Genomic DNA, 14,942 nt, shown 5'->3' with positions numbered 1-14,942 from the left:
GTTTGTACATTCAGTGTCTATTAACCGGGAAGTGCTTTCAGACAACCCTTCCGCTCACAACAGGATATGCGTGCCAAACATTGCCATTCCATCTCAGTAATGATAGCGGCTTGTCTAGCGGCTCGGAAAAGTAGAACGGCTGATTGGTGATGACGAAAACGAAACATCGCAAATGACGCTCCGACACCATGAGTTCATCAGCATCAATACGGGGGCTGCCTGATAAGATGTCCTTTCGCTGAATGATGCCACACTTACGCAGACGGGCCACCATGCAAAATGGTCGAGGCGTGAACTTTTACCTACTGTCTATGGCCGTGCCGCCGGCCAACCAATCGCCCTGGATACACTAGGAGGCCACCGATTGCATTAAGCGGGCCCTTGAGTGACAGCGTAGTAAACAGGGTCGTGACCGGTTCCGGGGAATCTGGAGCAGTTTCCGCCGGTTCGGTACGATCGGAAGAGCAAAGATCTTTTTGCGCGGTTGCAATTCGTAATTGGCGCAGGACGCATTGGTACTACTGTTTACAATGTACTGCGATGCGCATGAATAACACATCATGTGGCAACATATTTCGATAATATTTTGAAACGGGCAACACTCGCGAGACCACACGGCCAGACGCCGATTCTTTTGCGTTTATCTGCGTGTTTGTTAAAGGAAACAAGGAAGCAAAACATATTTTGCGATTGAAGGCCCATTATCATTTGCAGTGAAATCGGTCTTTTTGTGTTCTTGGTTCATTCATCCCGATCAGCTGTTTAAATATCACATTTTTCACACAATAATCATCCCGCATCTGGTCGGGAACGTGCTGCGTGATTCATTGCTTTTTCACCAGTAATTTTATGGGTCATAAATGCAAACAGAGCTTTCAGAGAGAAAGAATTGTTATCACCTTTAAAACACAGAAACATTGTTTGATGCTATAAAACCTCTTGAAAATCTGTTTTAAACTTACCGATACGACTCTTTCGAACGTTTTTTGAACCCATTTCCGTTGCGACATGAGCAAAACGTTTCGCAGAAATAGAACGAATGGTCTAAACACATTCAAACGTTGCGCACTCGTTGCAGGGGTTTTCAGCGCATCGTGCATATCGCTCACAGACCAGCTCATATAAATTATGAGAAAGATTATGACGCTCCGCAGCGTCCAACCCTGCAACGCAATAATACAAACGCACTCACACTGACACATTCTATGAAATCGAACCCATACAAAATCGTAAACAAAAGAAACGGCTAGCACTTAAATAGGAGGATTCTTCGAGGAAAAACGCTCAATCTGCTTTCGTTTCCCATTGCAGGAAGTTGTGCGTGATTAGTGTTGTTGTGTTGTGTCTGCTTTTTCACATAGAAAAGCTGTGTAGTGTGCCATTACTTTAACCAAGCGACTAAACGAACGAAAACCCCCATTATTTGCTGAAGTGAAAAAGGGCTGTGATTCATCGTGATTGCGTCGTCATTTTGTGCTCTGCCATTTGCAATAGAGGTTCGTACGAGAGTGGCTTTATTTCGCCAGTTTTTTGGGGAGATAAGCGAAAAACGGTGTGTGCGATACGGAATCTAATTATTTAACTGCGTTTTTTGTTACTTTCCTAATAGATCTCCGGCTAACTGCGGGTTAAAAACAAGCTCTCAGCCATGAAATTCCTAATACTCATCCTCGGCTTTGTTGCGGCCGCTAATGCGATCTCCATCTTTGATCTCGTGAAGGAAGAATGGACTGCTTTCAAGGTAAGTTCTCGCAGCGTAGGAATTTTTTTAGCTTTGACCAATAGTCTACCGTGTGGTCGGAAACAGTCGGTGGCAACAACAACGAACGTGCATCATATTGAATTTCCCGGTAGACAAAAGTAACACAAAATCTCGTCACGCTTGTTTGAGCAACTTCCCGAGGTAGGGGCGTCATGGCGTGATCCGGAAACAGTCGATAGTGCTTGGGAGGCATACATACAATTTTACCCTGGAACGAATGACGCCATCAAGAGCGCCGTACGGGAAGAGAGCAGAAGCGGCAAGAAGGCGTAACATGTTTTAACCCTAACTAAACAACCCCTTAGTTCAATCAGTGTTACGCGATGAGCATTGGTGAAAAATAAGACGCGCAATTTCATTATCACGATGGCCGCCAGCTGGTGTGAACAGTACGGAACTGTTTTTCTGGGTCATCAGAAAAGGGAAAGAAGACTCCGCAAACGATGCGAAGTTGGGCAAGTTTACAAAATGGCCCGTGCCGGACTCGTGCAGAGGAGGACACAGTACCAAAAAGAGGTTTCTTTCTTGGCCAAATTTCGGTCCTCTGATCTGTGCTTATCGCAACACACAAAGAGAACGAACGACACACAACAGCAGAGAGCGAACAAAAAAGGGGCTGCTACGATTTGGGATCGGAAACATCCCCCGAGCGATTCAAAGAGTGTCAAAGGAGATACGCAAACAGAGCATCAAATACGCATTTCAATGCCATAGCAACAACTAAGCGGGTGTGTGTGTGCGTACGATTTTCTGTTAGCATTGCTCAGCTGGTATTTGGTGTTATTTCACCGTGTGTTTTTATGCGAATCTTCGTCAACAACCCCCAAACACATACGTGCAACTGGCAAAGCAACAACATACCACTGTCATGTTGTGTGCTGTTTTGCTTAAAGCAGCGGTGGCTGGGATTTCATTTTTCCGCTTTGTTTGTGCGGATCAGTTCACACACTTTCAAGTTTGGGTATTTCGATGAAGGTGATCGGTTTACACAGGAGGTATAGGAGAGGCGAATGATCGGTAAAAGCCAACAACACCTTATTTTTGAACTCCATCATAAAAAGAATAGTAAATGCACAGTACCGGTAGAGCGTAATTTTGCTATCAGCAATCTATTTTGCTCCATTACGAGAGTGAGCAATACATCTCCGTTAGAATGAGATTAGACAGGGTTTAATAGCTAAAACAGATCGAAATGATGTACTACTACGCTGTATTACGCAATCACCCGCATTATTACAATTTATATGCAACAAAACATACATTAATACCATGGTCGTAATTAACGATTCGAAGAGTAGTTTCAGGCACAAAACAGCAAGAATAATGCCCGACACACAAGTACATTCACCCAATTAAGGCGTATGCGGGTTTTTCGTGTTGATCAGTTTGGCAAACTTCTTCACAACTGGACCCGGATGATTGACCCCTAGCATAATCGCTTATGCTGCTGGCATTGAATATTGAATCGTTCGACCCTGAAACGGGTATGGCATACGTCAAGATTATTACACGGTTCGAGAGCCGAGCGACTGATATACTCTACCCTCACGTCGTTTCCATTCATTTATGCTGGTCTTTTGGATCGGTTCTCCTTGCAACCAGTTTTGTCATTGCGCGTGTACCCTTGCAGTAGCAACTGCTCGTGACCAATAATCTCTTTGTTGTCCGGCTAAACTACTGTCCGCGAGTCGCTGTTGGGCGATAAGAGAAAAAGGGTGTACGTCATGTGTAACGCAACAACCTACTAATACTTGCACCCTTTCGGACAGTGCCTTCGAATGATGCAACACCGGATCGTTAAATCGATGAATCTTTTTCGATCGTTTCAATTGAGGAACTTGGTGAGGGAAATGCTTTTAGACATTAAATTTTCACTATCAAATTATTTAGCAGTCTAGTTTAGCGAAAAAAGGCGCAGATGTATGTTATTCCATTCATAGACGATCTTCTGATAACCTCTGGGCAACACTGCGGGCGTCTCTTTGTCAAGTTCGCAATGATCATTTCTGCGTCAAATGCGTCTTACATTGGAACGCGCTCCTCCACTCACAACTACTTGCTTTGCAATGATCAAATGTTGCGTATTTTTCGTTCTTAGTTGCTTTGTTCTATTGATCATTCTGGCTTTCGCTTGACGAGCGAGGAACATATGAGTCACATCCATCAAATGTGGTTGTTTTTAAAGTCTTACCAGGGAATTATTGTTTGTGGTTCTCAAGCAAATAGCGACGAAAAGGGTTCGTCAAAAGGGCACAAGTGGGGTTGCGATCATACGACGCAACGCTTCATATTCAACTTGATTAGTGTGCCTGTCGTTTTCTGCCCGCCCGCACGTGTACCATGTCCAACTGTCCAAGTATGTGTCCGAACAGAGGGCAGTGGACGAAAACCAATCTTATCAAAACACGTGCAGAATCGCCTCGTTATGCTAGCAAGAGAACGTTTAAGAATGGACAATGTATTTTTTGTGTTAGTATATTAAAGATTTGCTAATATCATACATGTATTCTCACATGATTTGCTTAATTGTTAATTTTTTGGTATAAATAACTAAAGTAAACGGCTTGGAACATATATCTTATATCAGTTTCAATAACAAAGTTTCTCTTAAATTATTCTTAATAGTTCGACCCTTATTGCCGCCTTTTAAAGATTTCAATTTGACTTTTTATGGACTCAAATTGTTTTTATTTTCTGTTCTTTCCATTATGTGGAAAGGCACTATGGATCAGCAATTTGTATGCATTGTGTTGAATAAATAAATAAACATAGTTGTTCCAACGTCCTTTCTCGCGAGTTCTGTCGAATCATCGTCTTCCCGCAAATCGTATTGTATTCTTCGAATTGTTTAAATTTAGTTCTGACGGAGTGTGTGTCACTGGAAAAAAGCCTTCTTGTACGTACTTTGTCGCACTGCTACAGCTTCCTTATGCTGACTCAGACGCCTGTATCCGATCACCGGTTTGTTTGATGTTTAAACAACATAAATCGACTTCAAGCGAACTTCATTGTTCTTGATTCAATTGTACGATGTTTACTTCTTGCATTTGCAGTTGCAACATCGTAAAAAGTACGATAGCGAGACGGAGGAACGCATCCGGATGAAGATCTACGTACAGAATAAGCACAAAATTGCTAAACACAATCAGCGCTTCGATCTTGGCCAGGAGAAGTACCGTCTGCGCGTGAACAAGTACGCTGATCTGCTGCACGAGGAGTTTGTCCACACGCTAAACGGCTTTAACCGTTCTGCCGCCGGGTAAGTGGATATTCATGCGGTATTGGAGGACGAAATTACATTATTTCTTTTGTTAATGTAGCCACCTGCTGCGTGGTGATCTGAAGCCCATCGAGGAGCCTGTGTTCTGGATTGAACCGGCCAACGTTGAAGTACCGAAGACCATCGATTGGCGCAAGAAAGGTGCCGTCACTGCGGTAAAGGATCAAGGTATGTGGTGTAGAGTGTTTTGAAGTTTGAATTCGTTTCCGATCCGATTGAATTCCTCACAACCTTCTTGCTTGGAACTTACGCTCTTATTAGGACACTGTGGCTCGTGCTGGTCATTCTCGGCGACCGGCGCACTGGAGGGACAGCATTTCCGCAAGACCGGCAAGCTGGTGTCGCTGTCCGAGCAGAATCTCGTCGACTGTTCGCAGAAGTACGGTAACAATGGTTGCAACGGTGGCATGATGGACTTCGCCTTCCAGTACGTCAAGGACAACAAGGGTATCGATACGGAGAAGTCGTACCCGTACGAGGCGATCGACGATGAGTGCCATTACAACCCGAAAGCCGTCGGTGCCACAGACAAGGGCTTCGTCGACATTCCACAGGGCGATGAGAAGGCACTGATGAAGGCGATCGCCACCGTCGGTCCGGTATCGGTTGCCATCGATGCGTCGCACGAATCGTTCCAGTTCTACTCGGAGGGTGTGTACTATGAGCCGCAGTGCGACTCGGAACAGCTCGACCACGGTGTGCTGGCGGTCGGTTATGGTACGTCCGAGGAGGGTGAAGATTACTGGCTGGTGAAGAACTCGTGGGGAACCACCTGGGGCGACCAGGGATACGTAAAGATGGCGCGTAACCGAGACAATCACTGCGGTATTGCTACCACCGCTAGCTACCCATTGGTATAAAAGGGGAGTTTTGGGAACAAGCGAGAGAAAGAGAGAGCTAGCTAAAGAAAGTATGCGGCATTTTTATGTTGTGTGATATATACAATTTAATTGCGGCAAGAGAGGACAGATACTTTTCGCGTCGCGTCGAACAAACGGAGATGCCCATTTTCCTGACACACGCATCGAGTAGAGAAACGCAGGCATTCGATAAAAGAATGAGATCCAAGCATCATCGTCGTGTCTCCTCCCCCCCCCCATTAGAAAGAGATTTTCATCCATCACATCCGGTGTGTGTTCTTTGTTGAAAGAGGGGTGATGTTCGTAATTTTAATAAGAGATTAATTTTAAGTTTACAAAGAGGCGAATAATAAATGGAAAGCGTAGATTATACGGTAACTCTTTTTTTGTTGTTGTTTGAATGTTTGTTTTTATCTTCCTGCCTGTTTGAATGATGCACTGAGTGGCTGTGTTCTAATGGGATGGTTACAGGCAAAATCTTGAGACCAACAACTCGGTAGATCAGGTCATTAAACTGACGAGTGGCAGTCGTCTACCAATTCAACATCACAGGCTTGCTGGAGGATGCATCTGCTCCGTCACTCCATCTCGATTCTGGCCCTACTTCGTCTACTCCGTCCAAGCGGACGACCTATAAGGATATTGTCGCCTGATGTCATTCTAAAGTGCAAATATAATTCGCAATACAGTAGTGAATTCATCGTTCAACGCATTGACATTGTTTTTAAAGCGGCTCCTACACTGTTCTTACACACATACGGGACCAAAAATCCATATCTCAGAGGCTTATACGAGTACCAGCCAGAACATGGTTTGGGTTAGTGATGAGAAATGAGTGGTCCAGCCGTAACAGTTGTTTTGATATGATCCGTACCCAAGTTTTGGAGCATTTCTAATTACCAGTTGAGATAACACCAGCATCAATTTGTGCAATACGTCATGAATTTAAAATTATATTGCTAATAATATCTAATAAGTTGCAACTGCTCCCTTGTCGATAGCAGAAGAGGTACTGTTTTGATTTAAAAATAAGATATTACCTGTTCGCCATAAAATCGTTTCGGTTGTAGGATGCAAATCTTGCCAAACTTCACCAGCCTGCAATGTACCTGTTATTCACAATTTATTCCACAATTGCTACACCACCGGTTCACAGAAATGTTGCACAGCTTTCAGCTTTAGATGAACTTGAAGCGACGGTCAGCGTACGACACCTGTCCGGTGCGGTACTGATGTTCCCGCTGGTCGCGCTCATGCTTCATCATCTTAGCGTACACGATGATCGGTATGACGACGGTTAGCAATCCTATCTTGAACGAGCGTCCGGTCGGCTTGAAGTGCTCATAGTGGTTAACGCGCATCGCCTGGAACCGGGCTAGGCCAGTATCAAACTGAAAAAGAATAAAAAAGGCTTCAGTTATTGTGTTTACCAGGTCAGCTGTGTTCCTGTTTCCGGAACGCATCCCGTGGATCATCAGTTGATGACATAACCACAGCCGGATTGAAAAGCGTATCGTCGATAGACACTTACCACACCACCGCTCTCCCCACGCAAATGGTTATGCGGGTTGGTCATCGTGCGCCAGTACTCGTTGCGTAGAGCCGCACGCCGGGCGGCCTTTTCCTGTTGGCTCATCCTGTTTGCAAAAGGAACAAGATCTCGCGCTGGTTCACCGTTCGGAAGAGCGATTCTTCTGCAGTATTTGTTGTTTTTTCGTCGAGCTGTCAAATTTCTTCCCAGCTACGATGCTGCCCAGTCAGACAGCGCGCTCTTAATTTACCCATTCGAGCAGTTTGCTTCGCCAGTCATTCGCTCGTGTGTTTTGGAGACTTTTTTTTGTTTTTCATGGTTTTAAAATGGGTTTAAAACGTTTCACAACATTCACTTTGCCCGTGGTGCATGCATAGGGAAAGATTTTCCCTTCATTTATCGTTTAATTACGCGGTAATTTAATCGACATTTAGCATACCTCAAAGACGCAATAGAAAAATTTAAAAACTGCGCGAAAGGACTGCATAATTTCCCTTAAATAACCCGTTAAATTAGGGGTGATTTAAGGGTAATTTAACGAAATTTTCACACTGGATGTTTTCAGATAGGAATCGAAAGATCTCCACGTGCACGGTAAAATATTACATTCAATAATAATTTTGTATTAGAAAATAACCAACAACATCAGCAACTATCAATATAATTCTTCAAAAATGTATGTCGGAGTTTCCAAAAAAGAAATTATCAACCACGTAGTCACATTCTAACGTGTAGTTTTATTCTTTTTCCATAAACGCTTACATTGTATATATGTTTACGAATCCTTAACACTAAACTGGATAAACATCCGGGAAAAGGGAACAGGGTAATTACTGTTCTATAAGAATTTTGTATCCTTTTCGTTTGTCTGTTTGTTGTCGTTATTTGCTGCCTGTGTTCAGTTCTATGCCTTTAACATTACAAGACAGTCCCGTTTCGGAAGTATGGTCAATACAATACTTGCTTCAAGGCCGAAAAAAAATGTGAGAATAGCATCAGTGAAACATAATGTCTTCTAAAAGCGAATACACGATCGTTAATTCATTAGAAGCTCTATACCATGCATGCATAGATCAATTCAATACCGGGTTCTTGTTACGGGGGAAACCATTGGATCGTAGGGTGGGAATTAAAGACATATCCATGCAGGCACGGTGCATGGGAGTGTCCAACCGAAAATCATTCATCAACTCAATATTAGTGACTGCTAACTTTCTCCGAGGAATGAGCATCTCCATTATGCACACCGTTACATTTCTCGCTGCTACCGTTCGCAAACGGTGTCGCACCATTAACGCGTGCCTTCTTGGCAATGTGTTGACCACCCTCCGACTGGCGCTCGCCGATCGGCAAATCAAAACGGTGCTCCAGCGTCATATGACTCAACGGTGGCAGACCGACACAGGCGCGCAAAATATTCTCGATTGCCGTCCGCTGACGGAAGAGCGAATTAACGACCGGTGTGCCCTGCGGTACCAACGGTGCCTTGCACAGATAGCTCAGCAGCGAAAGTACCGACCGGAACGGGACAAACTCTCCACCCGCCGGCTCCTTGCGGCGAATCTGAATGCGCGAACAGAGCTCGCCCAAAATGGCCAAATCGAGAATGAGCGGTGTGGCCAGAAGCGAATCCTCGCAGGTGTTATGAATGACCAGCGTGTTGTGACCACCGAGCATGATCTGGCTCGTGTACTCGTCCATCGCACGCTTGCTATCGCCAACGTACGGCACGTACTTGATCACGACGCAGTGATCCGGATGCTCGTCCGCACCGTACAGAATGTGATTGGATGCAACCATATCGTCCACCACGTTGCTCTTGGAGATCTCCTTCGAGCGGAACTGCTGCGGGGCCGAGAGATTCTTGCCATCGTTGTTACCCAGATGATTATAACTGACGATCGAGACGGGCTTGATGCCGGCCGATACGAGAAAATCTACCAGCACGGATTTTAGCTTCGTTTGTCCCGATTTAAAATCATCACCAGCGATAAATGCCCCATAGTGCTCCGCCATCTCGATCACACCGGGCACAAACGTGTTTTGTGGGGATCCGTTGATATAGATACACTAAAAAGGGGAAAACATCAGAATGTTAGTTAAGTAGCTCGCAAGAAATCAATCCATCACTCTTACATTCTCCGCGATGGCGGCCATGGCGAAGATCGTCGAAGGAGAGATCTCCGTGTGGTTCTGCTTCAGCGAACGCTCCAAATCAGCCATGGTGGTGTTCAGGCCTTCCTTCACCTCAGCAAACCGCTCCGTATTGGCCGTCCATAGAATGACCACCTTGTCCACGCCGGACTGCTGCTTAAACTCGCGGATATCCTTCACGATCTGCTGGTACTGCTCGTAGCGTGTGCCCTGAATCGTGTTATCTGCACGCTCCGCCTGGTTGGCGGCAATAAAATCCGGATCGTAGATCGATGGCCGTGGGCGCAGCTGCGACAACCGTTTGTACACCTGATCCTGCAGTTCCACCTCGAGCACCTGCGCTCGCTTCATCGCATCGCCAATGTGCAACGAGCTGATGTCCCACCCATCGACAACGATATCGTTCGGGTTCACCATCGGCACGAGCTCGTTCATCGGAATGTACACATCCTGGCCGGTCGCATCGGAACCGAGCAGCACCGTGGACGACTGTGTGATCGAACCGTACCAGTTGGCCTTCTGGGTGCCGTGCCGGGTACGCCATTCCAGGCTGCGTTTGTTTGCCTCCAGGGCGGCGGTTAACGTCGAACCATTGTTGCCACCCCAGCCGACCAGCATCAACCCCATCCGCGGCACATTGCGCCCGGTGCGGATGTTCAACTCCGTAGTTTCAGGTTTCACCTGTTCGAAGGAAGAAGAGAGAAAAAAAATTCATGTATACACAGAACGAAAGAAGGAACAAAACATGCCGAAAATTTATTACGAAAATTACTAATGAACCGACCTTGAACGTGATCCCCCTCCCCCCTCTACCCCCCCTGCCCCCCACGGTTAACGAAAGATCATTGTCTGGCAAAGGATAATATATTCTATTCGCGATCGCGCGTTCCCACCCGATCGCGTCACTGCCGATTCGGTTTTAGGTAGGAACCGTTTTGCATAATGTTATGTCTCCTGCACGGGGAAACGGGTTTAGAATGCGATGGCACCCACCGAATGACTAGCAGGTTTTGCTTTATGTTGTGCAATATATGAAAAAGGTATAAATAAAGCTGGCATTATCGGCAATTTGATGTGCCGATCACATTCCGGAAAATCTCCAATTCGCCGAACTTCAGTTCGATCAACCAACCCCTTGCGTACAAAGGGGAAGCGTACAAAGTCTAAAGATCATCAGATCCGATCGCATCATCTTCCTCATTCTCGGCTTTTGGTTCGCTTTATCGTTTTTTTTTTAAATCAGTGCATATTTCGTAACTGTTGCTAACTTTTCCTGTTTCGCTTCATTTGCGTGGATTACGTTCTGCTTCATTATCATTGCCGCTGAGACGATCCGCTTTTAGACCGCCTTCATTGGAACGGTGTATATATTCTAATGTATATAAAGGTGCTCATTAGTTACTGGGGGCGCGTGAACGGGGGAGCGCATATCAACCAACCTCCGCCTCATCAATCAGGTGACAGCAAACAAGCAAATGTTAATTGTTCAAGATGACAAGCGGGACAAAACACGTGCTCTGCCACATTCGTGCGGGCAATGGGGTGACGAACGCCATGCACATCTGACCGTACGTAATCAACAATTGGGTAGGTAAATTTGAATACAGTTTTTACACCATCACCGTGTGCACGCCTTATCGGGTGAACATAGGGCGATAGCAGCAATAGGAGAGATGATGCTCCCCGTTTGGGGAAAGAGGCTCCCGCTGCTCAGACTCCACGATCAGATGTTACATTGATTGGGGAATAATCATTTTCGAGCCCAACTGTTATCAACTGTCGTCAAATATTTATTTCCGGCCCATACACTTCGATAGTGACAACGCAAACGAGCTTTCATGAAAAGTTCAATGGTCCTGTGGTGTTGGTAGTTAGGTGGCGTTCGATCTACTCTATTACAACTACTTGTTGATGTAAGAATTTACTGGAAGAAAATGGAGATAAGAGGGCATTAGATTTAGTTTCGTAGAACTTAACGAATCAGTAAGAAATTCTTGACTTCCAGGGTCTCTGAGACCAAGGCGATATATTATCTGCATATGAAGGTAACCTCCGTCTCATAATATACCAGGTGGGTTCTAGGCATAAACTAATCTTTTAAGATATTAAATTAAGCAAATGAATACAAAAGGGCTTCACAAAATCCAGCGAATACCTAACACTAACCAACATAGATATGCCAACCATAACTTCACAGGAGATGTTCTTGTAAGCTGAAGTGCAAGACCTACATACGGGGGAGGAGTATGGTTCACGCGAGATTTGATACTGGGTCCTGTCCTATGAAGAATTCATTATCCCGATATCTATTTGCTACTTAAATTAACTTCTTCTTTATCGGTACAACGATCTGAAGAGGATTAAGGCCTACCCATTTCTGGTTTTCTTTGACTTCATTTACGCGTAGCAAGAGTCAGTTCTGCGTACGGGAGAGATTGCACCAGATGGGACTTTGGACCGGTCCTGTTGTGTCGAGCGGCCCGAACTTAAATTATTCAAGAAATATATTTGAACTTTTTCAAAAGAGGCAAACTTTTCATTAATTTGATTAAAAAAAATCGAATTTTTTAATTCAAAAATCTACACTTCAATTGATTTTAACCAACAGGCAATTATATATGATAAAACTTGACTTTAGATATGACAATTACACAACCGTTCTTCCACATCGAACATGCAACTTCAGCATGATTCTTGCAAGAAAAGCTAGATAAACAAAATAAAGCCAAGCCGATCGGGGCGGGATTCCGTCTCCTTATCTAGACTGACCCTGTCGGCTGCTTCAGATCGTACGACCATATGACGTGAGTCACTGAATCTATAATATTTAACCGCCTTTTTCACATCTGTTACATTTTTTTAAAGGCACATTTACGCGACCTTTGCCTTAGACATTGACTTACGTAACAGCAAGAATCGATCGGTAGATTTTGGGAAACAAACTATGGGACACGTGTAAAATTAAATTAATACACGCGATGATAAGCTAAGATTGTGGCAAACGTACGTGTGAGGAGTGTGAGACCAACAGCTTTATCGTAAGTTGATGGATCATGTGTTGTACTGCCTTTTTATCGTATGTTTTACCGCGTGCATCAATGGCTTTCGTCCTTCTATTCCCAACAATCCCATTCGCATTGCTTCTCTGTGTCCGGCGACGATGATCGGTTTATCAATATTTCAATAAGATATACATATACGGTTCCGGTCAAAGCAACCGGGCAAATATTGAATCTTTAAAACCACCATCCAAGCAAACCAATGGAGCAAAAGGAATGAATTTTTTTTTTCTTAGCCGGGCTATCAGGCCTCCGTTTGTTTAGCTGTTTAGCGGTTCCGTATCAGATTTTTTTCCGTCTGTGTTTCTTTATACATATATAGCAGAATCCTTTCGGTTTTGGTACGCCTTTGCTGCGGTAAGTGGCTTCAACGAAACGAAACAAAAATCCAACCACCCGAAAGTGCGTCATAGATAGACGAGCCGGGTTTGTTTTGACAGCAGCTTATCGAACGCATGTGATAAAAACCTGCATCTAAAGGTACAGACCTTTTTTTTCACTAGCACCAGAGTTCCTCGGATTGCACGGCAACTGGCAACGGATGACTGCCGCGGGGAAGGAAAAATCGATTTCCACGGTGTATAGTAGGCGTGGTGGTATTTTTAGCCACCATAGAACTATCCAGTTCCTTCTCGCTAATATTACTATCGAAACTTACAAGGTGCATGCATGCGGCCTGTAATGTAGCGGATCGATATTCCCTGACCATGACCCTGGGGGAGAGTATTTTTCCTTCACACTTGCGTTTCACTTGCTGCTAGTGTTCCGCACCGCATCCACGTTGCTATGGGAACAGGTGCACACTTGGTTTCGCACTGGAAGAGGATTGCTTACCGTGTATCCGCTTGGGCCGCTGCTAACCACCGTTGTCGTTTGATACTGGTAGTCCACTTCAATATGTTCGTCCGTATAGTGGACGCTCGGCGAAAGAACCTTCAGCTGTGAGGATGATGCCATGCTTGATAATGCGCTGATGTATCCGTTTCTGCAGCCTGCGAATAATAATCACGTACACGGGATGGTATCAGACACACACACACACACGCACTGGTTTACACCCCAACGTTTTGTGCACCGATGTCGATTATCCTGCGGCACACGAGATGGATGGAAGGATGCGGCGATAAACAATGACAGAAAGCACCGAACTGAATATGCTACCTGTTTGCCACACCGGTCACAAAATCACTTAGCAACGTGACAAAAGCAACGCACGGGATAAAATGCACTGGTGAGTAGGATTTGTGATGCCTGCCTGTTTTCGGTGTTGCGGTTGTGCCCAGGTAATGCGGCGGTGACGGTGATTTGATCCTGCCGGCGATGAAAACCGAGCGCAAGTGGTTCCGCAGCTGCGGGTACGGTTCGTATTATATACCACCTCCCTGCCCTGCACATGTGTCTCAAACTAATCGTGCATAGCTGGAAAAAAGAATAAAATAAAAACGTGAGTGTGTAAAATCCAAGCATGCTGTTCGTACCACACAGTTTTAAGATCAATTGCATTTTTAACTAGATTCAATTAGATTTTTTTTTATAAATCAACTTCAATACATTTATGAAAATGTTATACTTCCACTAATATTTCAAATTTATAATTTTTGAAATAAATAATTTTGAACTTATTAGGAAACTACAGAAAGTTCTTGTGAATGGTTGTAATAGAAAAATAAATGCTGCTGTTGGTGTGTGCCACACTGTTTACGCGCTTATCGACGATGAAACACGCGAAAGCACGAAGCTGTGAATGCAGGGAACAACTCAAATGCCGATAACATCGAACTGCTAGATGTATCGGTAGAGATTTAAACAAATTTTGAATTTCTACAAGAACTCTCAAGAAATAAAATTTTGGACTCATATTTCGATGTCGCTACGTTTGTTTGTTTTAAGTTTTGATTAGAAATACACAGTTCAATCACGACTGTTATCAGAACCGGGCTAACGATTGAATAGTACGTTAACAAAAATAGTATTTGAGTTTATTATTGCTTTTTTACATAAGTCTTTATCAGATAAGCTCAATAGTTATTAGTGGATAAATGTAGCAACTTTTAAAAGATTTTTTCATCTCCTTTTACCCTTTTTGATGTCTATTATTATAGTTAACTCATTTAACTGTTATTGAATAGTAAGTTTTGTTTCAGCATTCGCGACTTGTAATACTTCTGTATTCTTAATGAGTCTAAATCATTTAAACGATTTGAAAATAAGGCAAATCGAAGCCCAAACGGTCCTACGTTCCTGATATTGAAAATTCCACATTGTAACCATTACGCTTGAAAATCCCGGAAATGAT

The 14,942-nt window shown here is 44.2% G+C and overlaps 3 protein-coding genes across 4 annotated transcripts; 1 reads left to right on the top strand and 2 right to left on the bottom strand.

Moving 5' to 3' along the window:
- The first annotated feature begins 1,249 nt into the window (after nucleotides 1-1,249).
- Nucleotides 1,250-6,280, top strand: LOC128298755 (cathepsin L-like). The gene is made up of 5 exons (XM_053034533.1): nucleotides 1,250-1,496; nucleotides 1,610-1,741; nucleotides 4,816-5,021; nucleotides 5,083-5,210; nucleotides 5,304-6,280. Exons 2-5 carry the CDS (start codon nucleotides 1,649-1,651, stop codon nucleotides 5,900-5,902), a joined length of 1,026 nt encoding a protein of 341 aa, XP_052890493.1. The 5' UTR covers nucleotides 1,250-1,496; nucleotides 1,610-1,648; the 3' UTR covers nucleotides 5,903-6,280.
- Nucleotides 6,281-7,008: 728 nt separating this feature from the next.
- LOC128297911 (NADH dehydrogenase [ubiquinone] 1 beta subcomplex subunit 4) lies at nucleotides 7,009-7,622 on the bottom strand. The gene is made up of 2 exons (XM_053033626.1): nucleotides 7,434-7,622; nucleotides 7,009-7,293 (listed from the first exon to the last, which is right to left on the bottom strand). The coding sequence occupies exons 1-2, from the start codon at nucleotides 7,536-7,538 to the stop codon at nucleotides 7,081-7,083; spliced, it is 318 nt and encodes a 105-aa protein (XP_052889586.1). The 5' UTR covers nucleotides 7,539-7,622; the 3' UTR covers nucleotides 7,009-7,080.
- Nucleotides 7,623-8,150: 528 nt separating this feature from the next.
- On the bottom strand, nucleotides 8,151-13,967 carry LOC128309623 (inositol-3-phosphate synthase). Of its 2 annotated transcripts, XM_053046061.1 has the most exons (4): nucleotides 13,808-13,967; nucleotides 13,481-13,638; nucleotides 9,570-10,268; nucleotides 8,151-9,503 (listed from the first exon to the last, which is right to left on the bottom strand). In XM_053046061.1, the coding sequence occupies exons 2-4, from the start codon at nucleotides 13,601-13,603 to the stop codon at nucleotides 8,631-8,633; spliced, it is 1,695 nt and encodes a 564-aa protein (XP_052902021.1). In that variant the 5' UTR covers nucleotides 13,604-13,638; nucleotides 13,808-13,967; the 3' UTR covers nucleotides 8,151-8,630. The 2 variants fall into 2 exon arrangements, with proteins under 2 accessions (XP_052902021.1, XP_052902022.1); XM_053046062.1 differs by lacking the exons at nucleotides 13,481-13,638; nucleotides 13,808-13,967 and adding an exon at nucleotides 13,305-13,433.
- Nucleotides 13,968-14,942: the final 975 nt, after the last annotated feature.

The sequence above is a fragment of the Anopheles moucheti genome, chromosome 2 (genome assembly GCF_943734755.1).
Source record: "Anopheles moucheti chromosome 2, idAnoMoucSN_F20_07, whole genome shotgun sequence".
In the NCBI taxonomy this organism is placed as follows: domain Eukaryota; kingdom Metazoa; phylum Arthropoda; class Insecta; order Diptera; family Culicidae; genus Anopheles; species Anopheles moucheti.
This window is presented reverse-complemented; position numbering and strand designations above follow the sequence as displayed.